General features: G+C 37.8%; 1 protein-coding gene across 1 annotated transcript in view; it reads left to right on the forward strand.

Moving 5' to 3' along the window:
* The window catches only part of CUL1 (cullin 1), a 38,272-nt gene extending 23,780 nt beyond the window's left edge, over positions 1–14,492 (forward strand). Inside the window, exons 8-21 of the mRNA XM_009637515.2 lie at positions 731–861; positions 3,129–3,236; positions 3,331–3,437; positions 4,584–4,632; positions 5,149–5,280; positions 5,844–5,961; positions 6,668–6,744; positions 7,489–7,620; positions 8,990–9,082; positions 10,403–10,450; positions 10,541–10,623; positions 12,113–12,218; positions 12,968–13,081; positions 13,980–14,492. Coding sequence (XP_009635810.1) covers positions 731–861; positions 3,129–3,236; positions 3,331–3,437; positions 4,584–4,632; positions 5,149–5,280; positions 5,844–5,961; positions 6,668–6,744; positions 7,489–7,620; positions 8,990–9,082; positions 10,403–10,450; positions 10,541–10,623; positions 12,113–12,218; positions 12,968–13,081; positions 13,980–14,060 — 1,379 coding nt within the window. The 3' untranslated portion in view covers positions 14,061–14,492. The remainder of the gene's footprint in view (positions 1–730; positions 862–3,128; positions 3,237–3,330; positions 3,438–4,583; positions 4,633–5,148; positions 5,281–5,843; positions 5,962–6,667; positions 6,745–7,488; positions 7,621–8,989; positions 9,083–10,402; positions 10,451–10,540; positions 10,624–12,112; positions 12,219–12,967; positions 13,082–13,979) is intronic.
* Positions 14,493–14,931: the final 439 nt, after the last annotated feature.

Below are 14,931 nucleotides of genomic sequence, written 5' to 3' on the forward strand. Positions count from 1 at the left end.
CTACTGCTAATCAGTTACTTCAATTTTTTTTATTTTAAGAGATGGCTTTATTGACAGTGCTTTATTGAAGGAAATTTGGTTTATAATGATGCAGTTTATCTGCTAAGGTCATATCAATACATAACATTTTGCCTTAAATTTCCAGCTGTTACCACTGATGCTGCCCCAAGTAGAGGTATTCGTATACAAAAGGCTACAGGTTGTGTTAGACCCCTTGAGACCTGTCCTGTTCAGAATAAGATATAAAGGACAGTGGTCAGCTAGAGAATGTGGTACTCTTAGCATGGCCAGCAGTAACACTAGTGACAGTCCTAATTCATAGTAATGTGTCAAAACATCATCTAAATAAGAGGGTTTTAACTCCATTTTTAAATCATTGCTCCTCTTCAAATTTATGAAAACTAGAAATCGGAAGTAAATATATTCTATAATTTAAGTCCGTTTTTTTTCTTCTTGAGATTTACTTAGCATTGTAAAGGTAAAACAAACCTTAATATTTAACAGGTTGTTTTCTCTTTAACTAGTCTTAGCTTTCCAGGTTAGTGCAAAGATTTGCTATACTGTATAATTTTTTGCTGTATTTCTTTCTTGGCTTTTTACAGGAGCAATTGCATGTTTTTGGTGGTGATGGATGTTTAACTCCCGTTGGCAACTTGTAAATGAGAAATTGGAGTCATAGTACAAATAGGAGATGTTGGCTTTCGGGTTGTGTTTTTTTTTTTTTTTCCAGACTTGGGACGCATGTATAACCTTGTATCTCGAATCCAGGATGGCCTTGGAGAGCTGAAAAAACTTTTGGAAACCCACATTCATAATCAGGGTCTAGCTGCAATTGAGAAATGTGGAGAAGCTGCTCTAAATGCAAGTATTCCATCAGAATAAGTCTGTGTGTGGCTGCTGCCGGTTTTACATTAGAGGGTGAATGCTTCCTGATACAATTTCCAGTTTGCTTATGTTTTCCCTCTCACTGATTTAATTTGTGAGGACTAGGCAACTCTCAAATGTTGATAGTAGGCCTAAATAACAGTTACATCACTGTGTTGCTACTCTTTGAGATTTGGGGTTTGGTGCTTTTGGGTTTTTTGTTTAGTTTGGGATTTTTTTCCTTCTGAGTTTTTGCTTTCTGTCAGGATGTCACGCTGCTTAGAAAGCTGGCTGTGCAAGTACAACATCCTCCACTTACAAATACACCTCAAAGTCCACTGTTTCAAGAAGCGTTACCCTTTAGTGCACTGTATTTTATTTCATCATCTTACAGGCTTCTGATTTGGGTGGGACTGTGTGGAGAAAGTTTCTGTTGGTTTTGGTTTTTTGGTGAATGGCTTTATTCTATTTGGGAAAGTATGAGAAATGTATGAGGAAGAGAACTGAATGAAATGGTTGGAGAGGTCACAGTATAAGGAGCAGGTCGGGTCTTCTGCAAGGCTGTGGCCATTTAGCCATGTAATTGGTTTTCTTGATTTTCTGTTGATTAGAGTTGAATCTCTGCAATGTGAAGTTGTTTAAACCCTTTGGTAACCTTTTTGGCTATAAACAATGTGACTTTTTAGCCAAAAAAAAAAAAAAATAGATGAAACATTGCACAAAGCAAAATTAAGATAAAATATAAATTCTGGTAAATTTTACTTCAAAATGGGGTTTAACTTTAATTTTTTGTTTTTAATTTTTTTTTTGACAGTTCATTTTAACCCTGTTGTTGGCCGTAGATATTCTTGAAATAACATCATTAAAGCAGTAATCTGTAATGACTGCATGGAGAACAGTAAAAACTTTTTTTTTTTTTTAGCACAGGTTAATGTGTTTTTCATGTGTGTAGTGTCTGTTGTTCACCTAGAGGTGATAGATAGTGATGAGTTGTGCTCTAGACTCCATTAATTATATTAACAAGACCATTCTTCAGTCAGAAGATTACTGGGTTTTGTGCCTTTGGTTATTTTTTTTTGGAGTCCTTGTAATCAGTAGATATTTTTCTGAACGTCCTGAATTTCTTGTCTTGGGAGGCTCTCAATAATCTCAGTTCTTTATCTCAAGCATGGCATTAGATTGGTGGTCCACGTAGTCTGTCTGTCTTCAGTGGCAATAGGAAATATTTTTCAGGATCCTGATACAACCCTGACCATCTTTTGCCATTAGTTGCCAGCATCCAGAACTCTTACGTTAGGAATGTTACAGGAGTACCTCCATGCCCAGACCTTTTAATTTTTATTTATGGACCTGTTGTCTGTCAGTTTGTCTAATCTGTTCCTGAACCTGCTGATACTATCTGCTTCCAGAAACCTCCTGTGACAGCAAGTTCCAGAAGTCCACTACCTTATATGTATAGAAGTTCTTTACTTTATCTGTCTTAAACTTGTTTCCTATTGTTTTCATCAAAGGCCCCATAGTTACACAATGTGGCTTTTAGCGATTGTTCATATTTTCCTGATTTTATAAACCTTGGTAATATGCCCTTTCAAACTTCTGATCTCCAAATTGAAGACTTCTAGCCTTTTTAGTCTGTTGTATAGTAGCTGCCCTATCTGCCTGGTGTTTCAGTTGCTCTTCACTGTTCCTGCTCTGACTCCACTCCATCTTTATTGAGATGCAGAGATCAGTAATGGCACATAGGACAATGTTTATTTGCATTTGGCTGTCACTGGGTGTTTAGTGGATAATTATTAAGAACTGTCAACAATGACTGAGGTCTCTGTGTTGTACCTATTGGGGATACACCTGTTAAGTTCTTAATACAGAGATTTATTTTGAGGGTTTCTTCTGTAGCAGCTGCCATTTTATGATTGTCCAGCTCTCTCAGGTTTGACTCAAGTTAAGCTTATGTCTTTGAAAGTGTACCCTTCTTGGAAATGTTTGCAATGGTTTAGTAAGTGGTTTTGTCATCTTTTGTACTACATAATGTAGTACACTCTTCACTCTGGTTGCTGTAAATGAAACTTTTGCTAATATAAGTCAGTCCTGGACATAGGACCTAAACTAGTCTGGATACGATTTTCCCTTTAAAATATTTCTAATACTTTTTAGATAAACTTTCCCCATAAAAATCTGCTTAGGACAGTGAGTAGCTCCATTTTGGAGGAAGTAGAAAGCAGAAAGTCAGTGGGTTGTAAAAAAACAATCTCTCTTTATTGCAGGATCCAAAAATGTATGTACAGACAGTGTTGGATGTCCATAAGAAATACAATGCTTTAGTCATGTCTGCATTCAACAATGATGCTGGCTTTGTGGCTGCACTAGACAAAGTAAGTATATGTAATAGCATATGGTGAACATTTTTTTTTTTTTTCTATTCAGTGTTTTGTCTCCCAAAATTTCACTGTCTTTTGTGATTTATAGGCTTGTGGTCGATTTATAAATAATAATGCAGTGACAAAAATGGCTCAATCATCCAGTAAATCCCCAGAGCTACTGGCACGATACTGTGACTCTTTACTAAAGAAAAGGTACGTCCTCAAAGACAAATTATTATTTCAGGTTGGCTTTTGTTTTAAAAGGTTTTAGCACATGAAGTTTTATATTGTGTCTTCAGAAACAGAACTTAATGTTTCAAGACAAATTAATTATACCAAATTCTGAATACAAAAACTTCAATAGGACTGTTCCTAAAGATTATATGGAGTTTACTTCTCTTTTTTAAAGAAGAGGGAAATAATAAAAGACCTAAGACTTTTCTTTCCTTATAGGAGACTGAGTTCTATTTTTTTAATAAAACAGTAGGGTTTTGTTTTGGTTTTTTTCCTCCCCCCCCAAAAAAATTGTGTTCTGAAGAAGAGACACACATTCCCTTTTTCCATTAAAACTCTTGCTTTCCTCCTATCCTCCTTCTTCCATGTGGGCAGAAACTGAGGGGGGGGGAAAAAACCTGCTATCCAGCTTCTCGTGGTTCATAATTTAATTAAGGTATTTGGCTTCAAATGATTCAGCAGCTCATACATTGAGTTGGTATCAGTTCAGTTCATACTGGATTGATGTCAGTTTTGTCACTGGCAATTTTTCTAGCTGTTTTTGGAAAGGAAAAAAACCCACCACCAAACAACCTAAAACCATAAGAACTTGCTCGCTTTTCCCTTCCCTATCCCCTCCTTCCTTCAGCAAAGGATTTATTTCCCCCTTTATACATACTAGCTTTCTGCAGGGTAGATTTGGGGTACGCCTGATGGACAAGCATGATATGAAGGAAAACAATGTGGTGCCACCTGAGCTCTCGCCCAGTCAAGACCCAGCTCTCTGAGCTGTTTTCTTTTCACTGTACTATCTAAGAAATAAAGATAGCATTTGGCAGCAGAAAAAAGGCAGGGAGAGATTCATGTTGAAACCCATAAATCCTGAGAAATATCAGGCTATCAGGAAGTCCTGAGCAATTCATCGTCCGGGACTTCAACCTATTGTTTAAAAATCGCATCCTTCAAAATTGCTTACATGTGGAGTAGTGAAGAGTTCATTTCATTATACTGTTTCCTCTAAAGAGTCTTTGATCCCAGAAGCACTCAATCTGTGTTCCTTTATTTATAAAATTTCCATATACATCCATATGTTGTTTTACTTCAGCAGTTTTGGGAATTGTTAAAAATGCACTACTTTAATTGCAGCTCAAAGAATCCAGAAGAAGCAGAATTGGAAGATACACTCAATCAAGTGGTAAGTTGTCTATAAATACAGTTCTCTTCTGTGTAATCTTTGACAAGTTAGTAATACTTGATTGTCACACAAGTCAGATGAGAGAAAACCTTTTATTTTGTATGTTTGATTTCATTACTTAATATTTCTGCTTATCAATAATAATATTCATCTCTGTGGCTTGTTTGCACTTTTTTAATTAAAAATCCCTTTACAGCAGATTTAAAGTGGCTAAATGGAATTTATGTTTTTACTTCATTTTTCTATCTAATATATATAATTTCTACATATTTTTTGTATAATTACACATACGCACTACGTATTTATTCATATATAAGGCTGTGCATGTGGAATATACAGTTAATGTGTTTAAAATAGCATCCATATTTAAAACAAACACTACCACTCCCCCCACCCCACCCCCACCCCAAAACCCCGGCAGTTAAAAATTTAAGTGCAAATTAAGTAGCTACTGCTTTTTCAAGATAAATGCTTAAATAGTTCTTCTTACCTTACAAATTATCTTGGCTTTTCCAGATGGTTGTTTTCAAGTACATTGAAGATAAAGATGTGTTTCAAAAATTCTATGCTAAAATGCTGGCAAAAAGACTTGTACATCAGAACAGTGCTAGTGATGATGCTGAGGCAAGCATGATCTCTAAACTAAAAGTGAGTATTCCATGACTTCTGTGGCTGTCCCATGATCTACCGTATTGCATGTCTTCAGGCTGCCTTGGAAAGCATTTATGTATGTCCTTTCATTTCACTGTTTTATGTACAATAGAAAGATACACAGCCTAGGAACCTGGGTCCTTTTTTTTTTTTTTTTTTTAACCTCCTAGGAGCTTGTAGTGCATGTCTGTCTGATGGAGTTAAGCTTAATTATTCTTACCTTATCCAAATGAATGACATGGATATAATCATCCAAGGGAATGACTGCTAAAAAGTCTCTTAATTTCATTAACTCTTGTCCATTCAGGGTCAAGCAAAACATGATGTAACACTCTTTTAGTAGTCTGTTTCATTCTGTGTTTTGCTTCATTTTTGCACAAAACTTTCTTCAGTTTTTGATGACAGTTAAAGGACATGTCTAGTTGGGATCAGTACTTTGAGTAAGGGAAATACTGAACTTTATACATCTTATTTTAAGAAAATAGGCTCCAATATTTTGTTCTTCTCATTCTCCAATGTCAAAAATGTCTTGCTGATATATCTGTGCTTTTAAAATACAGCAAGCTTGTGGTTTTGAGTATACCTCCAAGCTGCAGCGGATGTTCCAAGATATTGGTGTAAGCAAGGACTTGAATGAGCAATTTAAAAAGCACCTGACCAATTCAGAACCGTTAGATTGTAAGTAATACATTTACCTAAGTTGAATTTTTTCATTACTTTAAACAGTTTTGATTTTGAGTGCAATGTGGTTTAAGTTCATACTTGTGTAAAAGTATTAAGGAAAAAAGTGTGTTGTGTTCTAGGTTGTTAGACAGCCCTATCACTTTTTTGTAAAGTAATATTTTTTTCACTGAAGCATGTTGAAACAAATTCTGTAAAGAATTGATAATTATTTGTTGGATTACTTTGAGTTGCGTATTGTCAGGCTTAAATTTTACTTAGTTTTTGTATTATTCTTACTGACTTGCCCAAAATGCCTTACAAGTATAAATGCAAAATGTTTATTCTTGCAGTTGTGTGCTGTGAAGTGATGAGTTTGTTACACATAAAAAGGAACGCTTATGATTTTTGCACTTGCATGTTAAAGGAGAAATCCCTTATGGGGATAGAAACGGGCTAATAACTTCTACAAATGAGGGAAAATTGAGTGACTGTCACAGTAAATCTAAAGCTCTCCAACTGCAGCGACATCTTACATGAATTCCTTTGGCTTATGGTCTGAATTAAAAAAAAAAAAAAAGTATTGTTTAATGATTTTTCAGCCTGTTAGTTTGTGCAAAAGGCAGAACCATTTCTTGTTTGTGTTAGAACTAGGACTGGGTGTTTGAAGAGGGTGTGGGAGCAAGGGGAGTAATGCAGCTCAGGCTCTTCACCTCTCTTCCAGTGGATTTCAGCATCCAGGTGCTGAGTTCTGGATCGTGGCCGTTCCAGCAGTCCTGCACGTTCGCTCTGCCGTCTGAGGTGAGGCGCTTGCGCTTGGCTCATCTGAACACGGAATGATCATGGGAGAAATTTGTTTTGCAAGGCCGGTGTCTCCTCCTGCTTTGTTTGTGGGTCAGAGAGTACTGGAAGTCTCTCTGGTGTTTGCCTATTTGGCTGGAGGATATTGGGAACAGGATAAGCGGGTAAAGTGGTAGGAGGGAACTGTGTGAAATATGTAACTGTTTTCTCCTGTGGAAAGACCCTCATTAATGACTCTATTTTTCAAGACATTCAACAGAACTGAAGCACATCTTTATTAGTGTATTTTTCTGGGTATACATTTATTTAAGAAACTTTTTCTTGCAGTTGCTTCAGCTCTGTCCACTAAAATGTTTAGATATTATAATAATTAGTTTTCTGTTGAGTGCTTATCCAGAATAGCCAAGACATGAATACTTAACATGAGAAGTAAGTTTAACTGCTGTTACCTAGAGGATGAAGGTGGTTAAAAGAAATTGCCTTTCTAGCCTTGCTTAATGTATCATAAAAGGAAGAACGGAACTTAAATGCTTGTTTAGGTCTCTGTTGTTAATGAACCTTTAAAAGGGAAACTTAGAAAGGGAAATTTCATCCAGTCTGAAGGATTTGAATACTTTGGATTTCTGTTTGTCTTATTCAGGCAACATGGTAGTGGTCAGATTTGAGTCTCCTTTGTTGTTTCCAGGGTGTGTTCTAGTAATGGTAAATATTCATCATTTATTTATTGTTGCTGGTTTTATACAGTTAGAACGGAGCTATCAGAGATTTACTGCATTTTATGCCAGTCGTCATAGTGGAAGAAAATTAACGTGGTTGTACCAGCTGTCCAAAGGGGAATTGGTTACCAACTGTTTCAAAAATAGATACACGTTACAGGTAAGGATAACATCATGCCAATAGCAACTCTTGATGGTGATTGCATTCAAAGGACTGGATGCAGCCGTCCATTTAAAAGACATGCATTCACACTCTGCTCCACTGCTCGTCTGTCATCTGGATGAGCTGCTCAGCCTCTTTACTCCTTATTTGGAGATGATTGTTTTTCCTTACTTTAAAGGACCATTGTGCAGATTAATGTGTTTAAAATGGTGAAGTGTGTATATGTTGAAGTAGTGGAGTTGATGTGAATACCTGTGCCGGCACATAAATTAATTTTAATAGATAATACAGTGAATTGAGCTGTATTTTATTTGTACGTCAAAATATTCATTAACAGTATATAATGATGTATCACAATTAAGTATTATAAAACATTCAGTTCCTTAGTTGGGGGGGGTGGGGTACATTCATATGTATACACACACATATAAGTTCAGCTACTATTTACGATGCTTACATGCGTTCATTTAGCTTTACTCCTGTCAATAATGTTACTGTTTTTTAAATAAAGCAAAGCACAGATGCAAGACCTGATGGCTACAGATCTGTGTATTACTGAAGTGAACATAAATGTTAGCCCTCCCCAGATGGTTGTTAGTGTTATGATTAATAGAACCTTTATTATACGTTTGATTTATTTACTGTACTGATACTTAAGATCTATGTTTAAAAGAAAATTGACTTAGAAAAGGGAATAAATTACTTGTGGTTTGAACAGGTGTTGAACTGCGTTGTGTGAGACAACTGCAACCTCTTTGCATAAGATCTCCTGCTTCTTACACTTTCCTATCTGCTTTCTCTCAAAAAGTAGGCAGAGGAGGGTAGTTCACACCAGTGAGAAGAAACAAGATAATCTCAGATTTTGAACTTGTTATCAACATATATTAACCCTGTGATGATAGGCGTGAAAAAGCCACTGATAGCTGCCTTGTTCATAAATTTGGTTTCATTATTCTGCTGGAGTTGGGAGGGTTGTGAGGATGAATTCAGTAGTCTGTGTAGGTTTTAATGAAGATTAAATGGGTAAGAGTCAGGGAGTGACAGAGGAAGATAACTTCAAATTATATCAGCAAGTAGAAAGATAAGGCTTTGACACCATAATAGAAGATTTGATGATGTGCCTGCAGCTAGTTAAATGATAATAATCTTAGGGTTTATGTTTAGATAATGCTGGAAGGTAGACTTCTGGTTGTATAAGTAACACCAGATTCTTTTTTTTTGTATTGTGTAATGATTAGCATTAGTTGGCTATTCTCTGTTGTCCAAATATTCCAGTATATGTGTTTAACTGGTGAAAGTATGTTTGTTCATTCTCATTTTCTGATTTCCCCCTCTCCCCTTCATTCTCTTTTTTTGGATCTGTTAGGCATCCACATTCCAGATGGCGATTTTACTGCAGTACAATACAGAAGATGCCTATACCGTGCAGCAGCTGACAGACAGTACTCAGATAAAAATGGTAGTGACTTTGCACATTTTACCACACTCTTGTGAACAAAAGTCTTTTGGTCTTCAGGGCTTTTCCTGCTATTGTAAGAAACTGGGATTAGACATGCTTGAGGCCAGAGACAGTTTCTGTCCTGGAGGAGACAGATGTGCTCCATTCCTGGTCAACTTACTTTCCTGGTTTACTTTCATGTAATCATAACTGCCTAGTCTTCTGATGAATCTTAGTGTGTATAGACTCCTGCTCATGACTAGGGTGAATTGTCTAGCTTTCTGCTGAGCTCTGGTAGTAAGTTTTCAGTGTTTCACTACATATGTTTTAATATTAAAAGACAACATTCTAAGAAAAACAGCATTTTCCCCAAATGATTGATCTGCACATCCTTTCTTTACATCTCAGGACTTATATACATGAACATAATAAAATCTACATTTTCACTGGCTCACTCTCTCCTGTGGAAAAGGTCCCCTCCTTTTTTTTCCAAGTAGATTTTATGGCCCATGGTTTATTTGGCATCTGTATCCTTTACTAGGAGGTTTGGATCAATTCTGTTGGGACTTCTGGAAAGTTACGCAATTCCTAGTCAGTGAGATCTTTTACTTTTAGAAACGCATATCTAGAAAGTTACTGATGATGATGGTTTACAGCAAACCCAGAAGTTTTATGGGGTTGCCATTTATTACAGATGCTTGTTTGCAGATATATATATATATATATATATATGTAAAATAAATGTTTGGCTCAAATCATGGTTGGAACAGAATAAAACTTTACAGCTGAAAACTAACCACATGAAACCCAGATTTTCCCTGTAGTAAAATAGCAGCTTTGCAAGCCTGTACAGAACACGGACAGCAGTGTAGCCATCTGGGTGACTGACCAGCAACAGTAACCAGAACAGATCCCTGGTGTAAACAAGAAAAGAGAAATATGTTAATCAGAAAGCAGAGGGTGCTTGCTTTCTGAGATTTAAGCTTGCCTTGGTATCTATATTTGCATGGTTTGGGAAAAATGATTTCTTACACTTACAAGTCTGCTTGGAAAATAGCTTCTAAAACAGCAATTGGAAAGATCTGTTGTTTGGAATTAGTCTTTCTAAAGAATTTGATGTTATTTGACTGACCGCAAGGGGAATATGTCCTAGCTCCAGTAAAGGGCCTTATTACATTTTATTTCTGTGAAATACATTTTTACTGCTCTCTTCCTTCCCCCCCCCCATTTTGCAGTGTTCTATATTCATGAGTTCTTAGTCTCAGTATGTGTATTCTTGTTGAGGTATTTTGGGAAAGGTGCTGTCTGTCTGCACTGATAATATTTTTTGTAATTTTGTAGGACATCTTGGCACAAGTTCTACAGATACTGTTGAAATCAAAATTGCTTGTAAGTACTCCTGCTTTTTTATGACCTGCTTAACATTCAGCAAAATGTATTAATGAATATTTATTTATTTGTTTTATTTATTTCTTGCAGGTTTTGGAAGATGAAAATGCAAATGTTGATGAAGTGGAGTTAAAACCAGATACCTTAATAAAACTGTATCTTGGTTATAAAAAGTAAGGAAAAACTTGAGCAGCATAGATCACTTGTGTATAATGGGTAGCATCCTCTTACTCTGCTTTCAAAATTTGGGTAAAACCAAATATAAGATAGCTGGGATGAAAGCTCCAGGGTTCAAGTGCCAATTCAAATACAGACCCAACATGTACCAGCTTTAAAGGAGAGTGTTGGCTGGTAGGGGGGTGGGTCAGCTGTCTGACTTTGACTTTGTCATAAAGTCTGTCAAGGCCTGGACATGCTTTCTTATGTCTTTTCTTGTTCCTCGCTTCTTGTCTAATTCTTGTATAATTTATTTGCTGGTTTTTACCAAGGTGCATGCACTCAGCAAAATATTTTAAAAGGTTGCAGTAGTGCACAGTGACCAGCAAAGGTTGAAGTCTTAAAAGTTCATCCACTAGAGATCACATGAGGAAATCTGCAGGCTCATTTTAGAACTTCAGAGTGTACAGTGACTTGAAAACTTAATAAACTCTCTTTCAGTACCTTTCATTACCTACTTTAACTAGTGTTGCTTTCAAATTTTGTATATTTTAAGCTGTTAACAGTACTGTGGCAACTTTTTATCATGCTTACCAGAGCATAGACATAAACACACATAAATTCAGTGAGGACTTCAGTACTTCCTGAAGATAAGATCTGAAGTGAAAGAAACATTTTGAAACATTTCCTTGTACCTCACTCTTTATCTGCTTTCTGCCCTCCTTGACCAGTACTTAAAGGTTTGAGAATTCATGGTCAGTTACGTTAATGCAGTGATGGAAACAGTTCGGCATTGCTGCACTGTGTGGCTCGATGGATCCCCATTTGTGGTGCACAAGCCTATGCTGAACAACTAGCAGACCCCTCTGCGCCGCAGCACTCCCCAGTCCAGCCCGCAGGCTGAGCACTGCCCCACACTCCCCGGTGCCCTGGTGCTGAGGCTCCTTCCCCACTCATGACGCAGCACCTTGTGTAGCGGGCTCACCCTTGCGCAGCTGTGGGCACTGAGGAACATGTAAAAGAAAGGCAGAATTCACTTCTGCAGAGCAAATGGATTTCTCCACGTTACAGTCAGAGCCCAATCTGTACATCAAAACTGATTCTGTTTCTGCTGACTGACTTTGTCCCGTCCACTGACAGGAAGCTTCTTACTGAAAGTAGAAATCTTTCAAATATAGTGTAATACATTGTGCTAATTTTGACCTAACAGGCCAGGATTGGATTCAGTAAGTCTTGAAATACACTAACAACCACCAAAAAGGTATTTTTGTTTTTTGGTTGGTTGCAGTTTTTTGGGTTTTATTTACTTTTTAGAACTTGAGTAAGATTGTCTAAAATCTTCAGGAGTGCTGAAGTCCCCTTTTGTTGTAAAATAATTGTGGTGGTGTGGCTGTTATTTTAGAGTTGGGTTTTTTTGGGGTCTTTTTTGGGTTTGGGGTTGGTTGGTTGTTTTGATTGGTTTTTAAACAGGCTGATTGTTTTACTACCTTCTCTTCTTCTTCACAGCAAAAAATTAAGGGTAAACATCAATGTGCCAATGAAGACTGAGCAGAAGCAGGAGCAAGAAACTACACACAAAAATATAGAGGAAGATAGGAAACTACTGATTCAGGTGACTTGCAATGTTGCCCTGCTAGGAACTTAGAATTACAGCTTTTTCATCCTTTAACAAAGCTTACTGGGAGGGGGGTGTTTCTTAATTTTTTATTGAAGACAACATGCCGTTGCAGTGCACGGTGTTGGAGCTAAAAATGAATTTCCAGTACTCTTAAAGGCTATGAGTCTGTAATAGAAAATAGGCACGATAGGATACAGTTCTTCAGGTTTGTTCTAACATCGTGCTGATGAGTGTTTGGGTGCCACGGGTGCACACGCTCACCAGACCTCTGTCCTGGGCAAAAAGTAGTTCATACCAAGGTGGTATGAACTGAACAGTGGGTTTGTGTCAGTTCATTTGGGATCCTCTTGAGAAGCAAAGGGGCAGGGGAAGGCAGTACAAGTGTGAGAAAGAGAGTGTTAAGGTTAATTAAGATTAATTCAATATATAAAGAAGGCTTTATAAGTAGTTTCATGTTGCTCTTGCTACCAGTTGGTACTGTTGTTGTGACTGGCCGTAAGCAGAGTAGTTCTTAAAATTCATGTGTCGAAACCACTTCTGATGACTGTATGCCACATAGAATCTGAGTTCTTAAAGACCGTGCGAGTAGTTGATGTTGGTAGGCCTGCTTTTCCCCATCTGGTACTCAAGTTTGCTGTAACGATGCTTCTGCACTCGCAGACGTGACCTGCTAGGGAAGTAAAATGGCTTTGTCCAGACAAGTGGTTTGCTCCTAAGCATGCCTTTCCGACTTTGCTGTGCAGGCTGCCATTGTGAGAATCATGAAAATGAGGAAGGTTCTAAAACACCAGCAACTGCTTGGAGAAGTGCTAACGCAGCTGTCCTCAAGGTTCAAGCCACGAGTTCCAGTAATTAAGGTATGTGAGAACTGCACCTCTGAACCTGGGTTCCAGGAGGTGAGGAGGATATATATAGACAAAAGACGCGCTTCTAGAATTAAAAAGGGAAGCTGAGGAGATGGGATGGGTAAGGACAGATTTTTGGAGTTGTAAATAAGTAGGAAGTATTTTAACCAGAAATACTGTATTTCTCTTACGGTGATATGCACGTTTCATAGTACTGGCAGTGGTAAAACAGTAACTTGATTGCATCTTTTCACATCAGTACCTCTGCTCCAGGCTTACCTCTCGTTCCTGTTCTCCTAGATGTGAGAGTACCACTGCTTCTGGGCTGGCTCGATAGAACAGTTCCCTGACCTCTCCTAGAATAAAAAGTGGCGGGGGGGAGGGAGCATTGTGTTTTTGTAAAAACAACTGTTTGCCATCGCCAGTTTGTGTAGTGGTCCCACCAACAGTTTTTACATCCACAGTTGAGGGGACAAGTGGGGCAAAAAACAGGCAGTGAAGAGCAGTTGCATAAACTGGCACCAGTGCTGAAAGAGCTGCACCCAGTCAAGTCACAGAGCAGGCAGCTAGTCACTGCCGCTTCAGTGGCCTTCAGTAAGCACTCTGCATCTTGGCTTAACTCTGCTGTCTAACTATGAAGTTGCTCAGCGTACTGATGGTCAGTTCATCTCCCAGTCACTACCCTGGAACGGCATCGAGTAAGCGTAATTCAGTTTAGGGGATTAGCAAAGTCCCTCTACTTGGACGTGGTCAGAAACGGGAGAGCGAATTGCTGTGGTTTGTGCCCTTTGCCTGCTCCCGTCCTCTGCTTGGCGTGAAATTCGGTGGCCAAAATGGTTCGAAGTTTGTAGCGGCCACAGGGAGGGCTCTTCTGCCAATGTCCCACCGCTTACATTTGTTTCTCCTGCAGAAATGCATCGACATTCTGATTGAGAAGGAGTACTTGGAACGTGTAGATGGTGAGAAGGACACCTACAGTTACTTGGCTTAACATTTTTATTAGCAATTACTTGACTGTGTGACACTCGGCAAATAGGTATGTGATGGAAAGAATGAAAGCAACAGAACTTCATAGCAGCCACCCTGCTGCCATTTGGACCTCCCTTTTTAATAACTGAGACCAGGACTCCCATCAGCCAGTCTCAGATTTACATCAGAACTGCTCAGGATTGATACATTTCAAGTATGTAAATATGGACACCAATGCCATTTAACCTAATTTAAGAACAGAAAGGAATCAAACCCTTCTCCTTTAAGGGTTGCATGCTACTGCATTTAAATCAATACATTGGCTATATGATAAACAGCTGCCATCACAGGCAGCACTTATACATGTTGGCAGCACTTTGAGAGCGAGTCTGAATGGACCCATGTGTAATCTGCTATGAAAAACCATTTGTATAGTGTGTTTCATTTTTTAATGTGTGATAAATAAAAAAAAACAATTAAAAGATTTCTGTACAAGTTGCATTTGGTTTTATTGTTTTAAGTTTCATGACTTATCTTTCTAAATGTAAATAAAAGGTATAATGGTTATGAAAGCTATAGGAATCTGTTTTGCTTTTCCTCTTTTTTTCCCTGTTTTCTGGTGATTTAAGCACATTTTGTTCTCTGAAGAAATTATCATCAAATGTGCACGGTATTTCTTTTTTAAGAGGAAAGGTCTGCCCTTAGAAGAAAGTTTTGATGATTTCACAAGTTGTGCAAAACAGAAAATACTTGGAATATATGTGGAATACTTGGTCATCTGAAATTGGAGCTGGTTTAAATATTGTTCAGAACACGATAAAATGCATCATGCTTGCCTAAATACTGCCTGGAATAAATAAGGTTTAGGCTGCTTTCTTTGAATAAATAAGAAC

The sequence above is a fragment of the Egretta garzetta genome, unplaced genomic scaffold (assembly GCF_000687185.1).
Source record: "Egretta garzetta isolate BGI_Z169 unplaced genomic scaffold, ASM68718v1 scaffold610, whole genome shotgun sequence".
Classification (NCBI taxonomy): Eukaryota; Metazoa; Chordata; class Aves; order Pelecaniformes; family Ardeidae; genus Egretta; species Egretta garzetta.